General features: G+C 41.3%; 1 protein-coding gene across 1 annotated transcript; it reads left to right on the top strand.

Annotated features, from left to right (window-relative positions):
- Nucleotides 1-6,989: 6,989 nt before the first annotated feature.
- Nucleotides 6,990-7,922, top strand: LOC147549058 (uncharacterized). The gene has a single exon (XM_086668199.1). The coding sequence runs from the start codon at nt 6,990-6,992 to the stop codon at nt 7,920-7,922; it is 933 nt and encodes a 310-aa protein (XP_086524325.1).
- Nucleotides 7,923-12,222: the final 4,300 nt, after the last annotated feature.

The following is a 12,222-nucleotide window of genomic DNA, read 5'->3' as shown; positions in this document are numbered from 1 at the left end:
AAGATGGTGATGATGAAGAAGGATGATGAAAGATGGTGATGATGAAGAAGACTCACAAAATCTTCAACCGAAAACCAAAGAAAATCACTCCAAAATCCTCCTACTTCTCTACAATTCTCTCTCTATTTTTCTCTTTCAAGAGCTGATATGAAGACCTTATCAAATACAACTTAAAGACAACTAATGAAACTATTTCCAGTCTCCTGTCCATTTTCTTCTATCTGTCTCTTTCTACAATAATCTGCTTCTCCCTCTCTCTCGCTCTCTATCTCTCTACAAAGGTTCTCTGTTTTTGCTCAAAAGAAGATGACGATGTAACTTCCTATTCAACAAGAACTCCCTGGCCGGGCTACTCTCTCTCTCTCTCTCTCTGATCTTTCTATTCTAGTTGAGCTCAAGGGGCATGAACTCCTGGTGCCGTTTATCCTCTAGCCGAGTGATGCTTTGCTCCTCTGAACTCTTTGTATAAATAGCCGAAAGAAGCAGCTTCTCCTATCTTCAATCACTCTCCCAATCTCTCTGAATATGGTCAGTATCAAACCAAGAACTTTCTTTCTCTAGAATAAAATCAGCTTTCCTTAAGTTTCAATCGAATCTTCTTTCTCAAAATAGCAATCTCCAGCTATCTCTCTTTGTATAATTTCTCAATCAAATCTCTCTCTGTAAAGATTTGAAGCTCATCTCAATCCTCTCCTCTTTTGGTTAGAAATCTTCTATCAATCTTCCTCTCTCTGAATAAGAACCAAATCCTCCTTCATCTCTATTTCCTTTTTGAATTGAAGAATCGGGGAAGAGAAGGAAAATATCTTTCTCTCTATAAGAACATCTCCAATGCAAGACTCGTCCTAAAATCTTGAGTGTCACTAAGACTTTAGAGTTTTTTTATAGAAAAAAACATCTCCGATGCAAAACTCATTTGAGATCTTAAGATGATGTGGAAGTATTTAATTTTGAGATGTCTCAATTACAAACTCTATTTTTGAGATCTCTTTTGAGAGTCTCAAGTGTCCTAGTCATGAAATTTAATTTTCAGACCAATAGAAAGCCTTTCTTTCTCGACCACGTTTTCCTATTAAATGTATGTGTGACATGTGTAACCATTAGAGTCTTTGAGTGTTGCATTGGAAAGGGACTTAAATTAGAGACACTCAATTTAGCCATATAGGAAAGAGAAACTCAATTGAGACTTGACACATAAGTCAAATAGAGTTATTTTTTTTTTAGTTTTGCATGGGAGATGCTCTCTATATATGCTTCACGTTCTTTCCCTCTCTCTTTGTTTTCCTTTTTGAATTAAAACTGAGAAGATAAAAGAAGGAAGGTAGGTTATGGCTTACCAATCACGTGTTGATGTGTTGGCTGGAAAGAGGAGCATATAAGGTGTATCACAGAATATCAAAGAAAAGATGCAACACACTTCAACGATGACGACATGTGCACAGAGATAACTCAACCGTTAGATCTTGAAGGAACGTTGAATTATCGTGCGGGATCGGAGCCTCAAGAATATCCCAAAAATGTCCCGCTAGTACCCATCATTGTATCGAAATTTTCATACTATCCTTGTATGCACCATGTGTCACTGCTTGCTATGTTGACCTTATTTTGACCCAACATTTGACTTGGACTATCTTTCGCATCTGGACTTCGATTTGACTTTTGTTTTCACTTTGGGTTCGCCTTGGACTTTACTTCTCATCTGAGTATCAACACTGACCAGAATTTCCAGAATCAATAAATGACCAAAATGCCCCTCATGAGTCTTTCACCTGTTTTTTTATCCATTTTTGCGATGAACTCCTTAACAGGTACCTGAGTAAGAGAAACAAGCAAGTTATAGAAATAAAACCTCGAAATAGACTAACATGATAAAGTTAAAAAAATCAGATGAAACATTTTCATGTCTCATTAGCGCGTATTGACCAAGTCTGATATGGACTTGGAATCAGAGATGCCCGCTCGGACCTGGAGTTATAGCTGGACTCGGTCCTCTCGCCCATGAAGCGTCTTGGGCGGGCTGAGGAAGCCTCAGTTTGGGCTGACACGCGTCTGAACTCCTCTTGAATTTTTTTCCCATCTTCTCCAAATTTTTCTCTCGTTTCATATAGATGTTTTTTTTCTCGAAAATGACTGGCCATCTGAAGGCCCAAACGATTTTTTTTATAAATTGATGTTGGAAATCATAAGGTATAAAATCGAAATGTGTTTTTTGTTGGATTCTCACAAAAATGACTTAGGTTCTGGTTTGAAATGGAGATTTCCAAAGTATCTCTTGAAAAGCTACCGGTTTATAAATTCGGGGAATGTAGCAAACCACCGTTCTAGGTCTTAGAGACGAATCTAAAGTAACATGCATACCTTAATATTATGAATGACATATTGCGTGGTTATAGGTGGATGTTTGTGAATGCGGAAACTAGTATGGTCAAAAAAGTTTTTTTTTGACACAAATGAGTGTCTTTTGTGATTTCGTCTTGTTTTGAACACTGATGGGTGCCACATTGTAATTCTAATTTCTCTATCATCAAGAAATGATTCTCTGATTTGAAACAAATAAAATATCTTAGAACACCCCAATTCTATTGTTGACTGCTACATCGATAGATGAGGATAAAAACAAGACATGACTATCCAGGAAGAGGTCAAAAGCTGTAATGAGACTTTTGTGAGCAAACCATCGAATATTTTCTTCAAAAGAAATTTATGGAAATGGATACACACACAATCATTCCGCAAATGAGGAATATGTTATTCCAGAGGTACGGGTCCTCTAGGGCAATCTGAAAGTCGTCTTGGGAAGGAAGACCCAAAGTCTTCGATGTGACTTGTTTATTAAAAAACATGAGAAAACTCGAACTTCTCTATCATCAAGAAATGACGACATATGTTATCCTTCACTCGGTCTAATGCACATTGAACTAAAATAGATAAAACCTTGGATTAGTTGTTCTTGTTATAGACAACTGAGAAGAATATTTGGAAACATGGAATGTAAGAAGGAAGTTCTTGAGGTACAACCTATCCCCGACAGCGGCGCCAAAAACTTGACTCCCCTAAAAAGTTTGCGAACCCAAGTTGAGGTATCAAGTAGTAATCTGGCAATGTCGGGGTCACTCGAAGGATATGAGGGTAACTGACTCAATAAAGGACCACACACAGAAGGATAAAATGCCATATTGGGCATCAAAGGTCTATAAGCATAGATCGATTAGATGATAGGATTAAGAATCCTTGGTACGCCAAAGATTCTTGAAGTCCAAACTCGAAAGGTCTAAGACTCGGAAAAGTCTATAAGATTTTCGACCCAAAAACTCATGACAGAGAGCGTTGCAAGACTCGGAGTCTAGAAGACACCAATGAGCAAGCACGCATGAGAGAGACATTTATGTACAAAATATAAAGTCGGTCATGTAGGACATGATTAACATTTAGACATGCAGAGTACTGATGTCAATATCCAAATTCGGATTGAAGAATCTGAAATACTACTTAAGAGCATCCTAGAAGGTTGTAGGATGAAGTAGCACTAAAGTTGAACAAATCATCGTAGCAAACTTCTAAACATGGAAAAGAAGGATGGCTGAGAGCATTTCTAGCCGGAACTGTTGCAATTTCTACAAAAGAAACAAAACATTAATACTAGTAAAGATTACTAGAAATTATCAAGGTTGAATTAATTGATAATTAGCAAAGTTTAAACGGACTACATCCGTAGTCAAACTAAACTGTCACCTAAGGCAAAGTATGAGACTCATACACAAGTCTAAGGCATGAGGTATATTTTGAATAAACCTTCACAAGTAATTTGAGTGGGCAAAAGGAGTTTTACAGAAGAAGCTTAAATTTACAAACTCTTGTTATCGGAAATAAATAGTTATTTCTTTGAGTGAATGAGGGGAAGTTAGTTATGAGTGGATTGATGAATTTCTCTGCTTTGTCTGATGGTGCTGGTGGCCTTAACAAGGTGCGAGGCCGATGAGGGGGGTACCTGCTACTGGTTCTTCTTCGACTGTTGTTCCTGATGGTTCTTTGAACCTTCCTCATGGAGTTTCTGACCTGGGACCATCCTTTAGCTTTGGTGCTCGCAAGGTGTTTGAAGGAAAGCCTCAAACTGAAATCCCCTCTAACCAGAGTGGTGCTTGGGATAGTGGATTTGCTGGTACTAATTGGGCTGGCTTATTTGCTCGACGCAATGTTCCAGGTAGGAAGCCTTTATCTTATGTTCCTCCTGTTGAGATTAATGGTGTGAGAAGTGTGAACTTTATTACTCCTAATCTCCAGACTCGTATCAGTGAGTGTGAGAGGTGGATTGTGGGTAGTTTTATTGGTGGTCGACTATCCTTTGAGGCTGTTAGGAAGAATTTGATGAAAGTTTGAAGGCCTAAGGGACTGTGTCTATTACCATTCATGGTGACCGTGTTTTTATTATCAAACCTGACCTTGAGGAAGATAGAATTCACATTTTGGAGCATGAGCCTATTACTATTGCTAATAGAATCTTCATTGTGAGGCCTTGGAGTCTTAATATTGAGAGGGAAATGACTAGTTTTACAACTATTCCTATTTGGGTTAATTTGAAGAATGTTCCTATTGTGCTCTGGGATGAAGAGGGGTTGCAATCCTTGGCTAGTTGGATTGGGAAACCTTTGTTCCTTGATGGACCTACTGCAACCCAGGCTAGGATGGCCTATGCCAGGGTATGTGTTGAGGTGAGTCTAGATAGGAAATTGCCTAGGACTATTCCTGTGTTTCTGAATGGTGTGAGGGATGTGGATGTGGTAGTGGATTATTCCTGGAAGCCTCTTTTCTGTTCTAAGTGTGCTGTGTTAAGGCACTCTACAACCAAATGTCCTAAAGCTGTTAGCCCAGTGCAGCAGGTGTGGAAGCCTAAGGAGGCCAATGATGGTCTTGTTGAAAAGATGGGTGAGGGGCCTGGTGAGCCCTCTGGTACCAAGGTGCATAATGATACTGACATGGTGGAAGAGGAGTGGATTGAGGTGAAAGGGAGACATTCTGGCAAGAGAAAAATTATGACTAGGGGTGCTAGTCCTACTGGTTCTGAGAAGTTTGTTTTTGATGCTTGTCCTATGAGTGGGTTTGACCATGAGTTGAGCAAGGGAGGTAGTATGTTTGCTGAGGGGTCTTTGGCCTTGGTACCTTTTTCTAGTCCTGAAGAAGCTGGGGATGCAGAAGTCAGGCATATCCATCATGAGGAGTCTGTAGTGACTAAGCAATCTTTGGCTGCTGCTGTTGTTCCATTGATTGGCCAAATGGACAGTGGTATCAGAGTTTTTGAAGGGAAAGCTGGTGGTGGTAAGAGAGCTAATAGAGGAAGAGGTAAGTCTTCATTTCCTATTGACTCTCATGGATAATTTAGCTTGCTGGAATATTAGAGGCTTGAATGATGCCTTGAAGACTAGAGAAATCATTCATCTTATTAGGACTAATAATGTGTGTGTTTGTGGTGTGCTTGAAACTCATGTTGACTTGGTAATAAGGATGTTGTTAGAAGAAGATTGATGCCTACTTGGGATTGGGTTGCTAATTATGAATGAGATAGGGGCAGGCAGGATTTGGCTTTTATGGGATTGCTCTCAGGTAGGTTTATATGTTATTTTTTTATCTGATCAGATGGTTACTGCTATGGTAACTATGAAGGATGGTAGGTCTTTTATCCTGGGTATTGTGTATGCTCATAATGATGGGATTTCTAGGAGAAGGCTTTGGAATGAGATGAGAATGGTTGCTATAAACTATGATATGGCCTGGATAGTTATGGGAGACTTTAATTCAGTTCTTGAGGCTGGAGAAAAGGTGGGAGGGGTTGCTGTTAGGCCTTGTGATACTCTTGATTTCAGGGAATGTATTTGGGATTCCCATTTGTTTGGCTGTCCTTACTCTGGTAACTTGTTTACTTGGTCTAATGGACAGAGTGGTGATGGGTATATAGGTAAAAAGCTAGACAGAGCATTGGTTAATATTGAATGGGTGTCTATCTTTCCCAATGCAAGGGCTGAATTTCTCAATCATGGTGTTTCAGATCATTGCCCTTGTGTTGTGTCTCTTTTTGAGACTGGTGGTGCTGGGCCTAGACCCTTTAAATTCTTCAATTGCTGGGCTGAGGAGGAAGGGTTTATGGAACTAGTGAAGAATGCTTGGGGCATGGAAGTGATGGGCAATCTTATGTATAGGCTGGTGTGTAAGCTTAAAAAGGTAAAATCTGTCTTAACTGAGTGGAAAAGAGCTAGATTTCATAATTTCTCTTCTCAGGTTCAGGAGGCTAGGGTGTCCATGGATATGATGCAGTCTCTTCTTCACTTTGAGCCTGGAGATTCTCTGGTGAGGGAAGCTGAGAGGGACTGAGGAAGCTATGCTAAGACAGAAATCTAGAGTTCAGAAGATTCAACTTGGGGATGCGAATACTAAGTTTCTGCACTGCTCCATGAAGGAGAGAAGGTCTAGGAATAATATTCCTTTTCTTTTTAATGGGGCCGGTGAGAAGTTATCTTTGGATCAGGAGGTGGCTGCTGAATGTGTGGGCTGGTGTGTCTGCCTTTTAAAGAAGGTGGTTTGAATCTCAGAGATCTATTGACTTTAAATACTGCTGCTACTTTGAGACATGTTTGGGAGTTGTTCATCGGTAAGGATACTTTGTGGGTCTCCTGGGTTAAGGCCAATCTGATTTCAGGGAATGACTTCTGGGTTATGAAGGTTCCTCATGACTCTTCTTGGAGTTGGAGATGTACTTTGAACTGCAGAGCACAAGGTCTTAGTCTTGCCAAAGTTCTTATAGGTAATGGTACAAGCACTGATTTCTGGTTTGATGTGTGGCATCCCTTGGGTGTTCTTTATCCTTTCTTGGATTATTTCTTTATCCTTTCAAGGAAACATATGAGGCCATTAGAAGGAACGGGGTTGTTGTTCCTTGGAGTGATATTGTGTGGTTCTCTCATAATATACCCAGGCAAAGTTTTATTACCTGGGTAGCTATGAGAAGAGCTTTGAAGACCAAGGACAAGCTTCACAAGTGGGGTGTCACTTCTGATAATATTTGTGTGTTGTGTGCTTGTCATGTGGAGGATGATTTCCATTTACTTTTCTCTTGTAGCTTTTCTTGTGCTGTTTGGAAATCTGTTTTGGCCCTTCTTGATGTTTATAAGGCTTCTAGGTCTGATTGGACTCAAGAAGTGGCTTGGTTGGTTCAGCTCTTTGCTGGGAAGGATATGGTTGCTCTTGTGGGGAAATTGGCCTTCAATGCTTATGTCTACCATATCTGGCTTGAAAGGAACAGAAGGATCTTCACAGGTAATGCTGAATCAGAGAGGGAAATCCTGAGGAGAATTGTTGCTGATATCAGATTGAAGTGCTCTAGGTTGAAAGTTAAGGCTAAAGACACTCAGAGAAGCAGGACGGTTGCTCTAAATTTCAATCTGACTTTTGAGTTTGCTGCTGTTGCAGTCATACTATGTGAATGGAAAAAACCTGATGTTGGGTTTGTTATGCTCAATGTGGATGGTTCTTTTTGCAGGACATCAGCAGGGTATGGTTGTGTGCTTAGAGACCATAGAGGTCAGGTCCTTGCTGCTGCTCATGGTGCTGCTGATCCGGTGTCTGTAGTGCATCATGAGCTTCAGGGGGTGGAAAGAGGGCTTCTTCTAGCTGCTAAGCATGGTTGTGATAAGCTGGTTATTGCTACTGATTCTATAATGGTGTATCGTCTTTTAACCAGCAGCAGATTAGTTCCTCCTTGGCAGTCCAAGTTCTTGGTTGCAAAGATTAAGAAGTTGCTGGGGCAGGTAGCTCATTACAGTTTTATTCATGTTTTTCGTGAGACTAACCAGAATGTTGATCTGCTGGCTAGTCATAGACCTACTCATGGAGATGTTGAGCTTGCTCCTCATGACCTTGATATGGAGCTCTAGAGGTTGATTATTGAAGAGCAGCAGGGAGTTGTGTGACAAAGAGTGAGATAGGCTGTTGTTGGTTGTTGTGTCTAGAGTTTTGTTAGCTGCTTTGTTTTGATTTGTGTGAGCCTTTAGGTTGCCTAATGGCCTAGTTGCTTGGTTTTTTTCTTTTTTGACTCATTATAGTTTTATGATGAGGGTTGCTTGTATTTTGGTTTTTAGTTCAATAAATGGGTCAGGGTCCCTTTAATCCCTGCTGATTTCTACAAAAAAAAAGAAGTATGAGACTCATACACAAGTCTAAGGCATGAGAGGTATATTTTGTATAAACCTTGACAAGTAATTTGAGTGGGGTAAAAGGAGTTTTACGGAAGAAGCTTAAATTTACAAATCTCGTTATCGGAAATAAATAGTTATTTCGTAGTCGTCTAAATTTGGTTTAGTATTTAAACGACAGTCCACGGATAATAAAACATTCCGAATAGGTTTGTCAGATACGTGATCTGATGAATGAAACCCTATTAAGTGAACTTGGAATATTTATTATCATCTCCCTAGTCCAGGTCGTTGCATGGACAACAATGACTAAGGAAGACTAACACGTGAGGTCGATGAGATAGCGCAGTTTCATGGGCTATAGGAATAAGAATATTCGACTAGACTACGTGGGTGTGTAATAAGAGATTAGCTCAGTCTCGATGACAGCAATATAACTTATTTCCACAACTCTATTAAGGATCGGAAGCCTCGGAATGCTATCACTCGACTCACTAGAGAGGATGGTTCGGTGGTTGAGGATCTAGTGGAAATAGCCAATATGTGTGTGGATTTTTATCGGGACTTATTCGGTCGAGAGGATGAGGATAATGAAGCATTACATCACATATCTAATGTGGAGTTCCCACGGCCGCTGACGGAAGCTGGAGGAGATCTTCTTACTATGAGGGTGACTGGAGACGAAATATATGCTGCTCTGCAAACTATTGGTTCTGATCGACCGCCGGGGCCGGATAGGTTCTCTTCTCATTTTTTTAAGGCGTGTTGGGACATCGTGGGAGACGACTTTGTGGAAGCTATCCAGAGGTTCTTCAGCTCAGGAAAACTTCTCAAAGAGGTAAACTCTACTTTTGTGACTCTTATTCCTAAAATAGATAATGCTTCTTCAGTGTCAAATTTTAGACCGATATCTTGTTGTAATGTGTTGTATAAATGCATTACCAAGATTCTTACTATACGGCTGAAGGGAGTTATTTATTCGATGATCAGTCCGAACCAATCAGCCTTTATTTCTGGCCGAACTATTCAGGACAATATCATGCTAGCCCATGAGATTGTTCGGAATTACCACCGACCAGATACCTCGGCTAACTGTACGGTTAAGATTGACCTTAAGAAGGCGTATGACACAGTTCGTTAGTCTTCACTATTCTCAGCCCTTGGTAAGTTTCGCTTTCCAAGGATATTCATAGAACGGATACGGGCTTGTGTCACCACGTCTAAGTTCTCGATTATGGTTAATGGTGAAGCCCATGGTTATTTTGATGGGAAGCGAGGTCTACGGCAAGGCTGCCCGATTTCTCCATATCTATTTGTCCTGATGATGGAGGTATTCGCGGTTCTTATTGATCGAGAGGAAAGAGCAGGTCGGTTCCTGCTACACCCTAAGTGTCGCGTTCCGAAAGTTACTCACCTTTGTTTCGCCGACGATCTCATGGTCTTCTTTCGAGGAGACGCTGGTTCGGCTCAATCTCTAAAAGGTGTGTTAACAGGTTTTCATCGGGCGACGGGGTTGCAGGCCAATGTGCTTAAGAGTACGGTTTTCTTTGCCGGTCTTTCGGCCCAAGGTCAGAGTGATATCACTAGTATTCTTGAATTCGGTACTGGTTCTCTTCCTATCCGATACTTGGGTTCACCCCTCATATCGTCTCGTCTCACCTATAGTCACTGTATTTCGTTGATTGATAAAATCAAGGGACGAATCCAATCTTGGAAGAGTCGCTTTTTATCGTTCGCGGGGCGAGTTCTCCTCGTAAAGGTGGTTTTGAATAGTATGTTACTATATTGGGCAGCAGAATTCGTTATACACAAGAGGGTAATAAATGACATCAACTCCATCTTTAGTAAGTTTCTATGCTCTGGCGTGGATATGGGGTGTAAGAGAGCTCCCATTGGCTGGGAAAGCCTTTGTTACCCCACTGATGAAGGAGGACTTGGTTTTCGTAATATCGAGGTGTTGTTCGAGGCGTCAAATCTTCGTCATATATGGGACCTGGTTAGTGGTAAGACGACTTTGTGGGCTGAGTGGGTGAGAAATAATCTCATCAAAGATCAGCATTTCTGGACTTTATCGGCTTCGAGAAGAAGTTCTTGGTGTTGGCGACGGATTCTAGCCAACAGGCCGACGGCTCAGCGACTTATTTGCACTTCTCTGGGGGATGGTCATCCTCGGGGTCTTCTTTATGATGCTTTCGCGGAGAGGTATAGATATGATTCTCACCTACATTTAGATGCACGGGTATCTCAGTTTATTGGGCAGTTGGGCTGGGTTTTTCCTACTCATATCACAGCTATGTTAGGGACTATTGCGGTCGAGGCTGGAGAGGTGGTGGTAGACAGTACCCTCAGAGACGAGGTGATTTGGATGCCCAGCCAGAATGGAGAGTTTTCTCTCAAAGAGACGTATGAAGCAATTCGACCTAGAGGAACTCGATTGAGCTGCACTTCATTAGTATGGTCACCGGGTGGTATCCCCAAACATTGCTTTATCACGTGGCTTGCTTTTCGAAGACGCCTCAAAACTAGATCGCTTTTAGCTAGTTGGGGTATGATTATAGACACTACATGTGTATTCTGTGGGGGAGATGAAGAAACGGATTTCCACTTATTCTTTGGTTGTTCGGTCACAAAGATTATATGGGAATCGCTATTACTCAAGATGGGATTTCAGAGAGTATGTGCTGCTGATTGGGAAGGGGAGCAACAGTGGTGTATTAATCACTTTGGTGGGCTTTCTATTGCTGCCCGAGTGGGTCGTATGCTTCTAAATGCCTATGTCTATCATATTTGGAAGGCGGAATAACAGGGTATTTAGAGACGATGTTATGTCACCGGGGCTGATTATTCATACTATTTGCGATGAAGTGCGGATCAAGCTGAATACTTTTACCAAACGGTTTGAAGATACTGAGGAGAATCGGAGGACCATTGACCGATGGAATCTTATTATCTCTCTTCAAAAGCCGGTCTATACGTCATGTAAATGGACTCGGCCAATGATAGGGAGACATATGATTAATACAGATGGTGCTCTGAATGAGGTGGATGCGGGTTATGGAGCCATTATACGAGATTTGGAGGGGAATGTTGTTAGAGCAGCCACGGGTCAGGTTAATGGACAGACTATTCATACATGAGTTGCAGGGTGTTGAGTTGGGATTGGAGTTAACTCTTAGTGCTGGGATGCAGGAAGTTGAACTTGGTCTTGATTCGATGAATATCAAGTTACTTCTTGCAAAACCAAATCAGAAATTACCATGGCGGGCGAGGCATTTATGGAGGAGAGTTCGGAGGCTTAAGAGCTAATTTCGGAGTTTCCGGGTGTTTCATGTCTATAGGGAAGCAAACCAAGCTGCTGACCACTTGTCAAAGATGAGGCTCGGACCGGGAGTAACTCACTTGAATGTTAATCAACTACCGGTGGAACTAGTCAACATTGTTAATGCGGACTCTAGAGGGACAGTGAGAATGAGGAAAGGGTGGGGCTAATGAAATGATGTAATTTGATTTCTTTGCTATTTTCTTTTTTGGTTTCTTTTTTCTTTGTATCGGTTCGGGCTTCTCCCGCTTATCATTATAAAAAAAAAAGACAAGGTGAGGCAATTTTTGATGCCTACTTGGTGTTGGCTTAATAATTATGATTGTGATAGGGCTGGTAGAGTGTGGCTGTTGTGGGACCCTTGCCAGGTTTCTGTGTCTTTGGTTTCTATGAATGACCAAAGTCTGACTGTCCTGGTGGTGTTGATGGATAGTAGGTCGTTTATGTTGACCTGTGTTTACGCTAGGAACTTAGTGACGGAGAGAAGAAGCCTGAGGTCTGAGATGAGGGGGATTGCTCAGGTTCACAATGTTCCTTGGATTGTAATGGGGGGATTTTAAGGCCATTTTGGAGGTGGAGGAAAAGATGGGTGGTGCTGGTGTGAGGGCCAATGAGCTTGTTAATTTTAGAGATTGTGTGAGGGACACTCAACTTTTATATTGTCCTTTTTCAGGGTGTTATTTTACTTGGCCTAACTTGTAGGAGGGGAATCATTGTATTGCC

The sequence above is a fragment of the Eschscholzia californica genome, unplaced genomic scaffold (assembly GCF_041429995.1).
Source record: "Eschscholzia californica isolate CP2 unplaced genomic scaffold, dmEscCali1.0.p SCAF_3, whole genome shotgun sequence".
NCBI lineage: Eukaryota > Viridiplantae > Streptophyta > Magnoliopsida > Ranunculales > Papaveraceae > Eschscholzia > Eschscholzia californica.
This window is presented reverse-complemented; position numbering and strand designations above follow the sequence as displayed.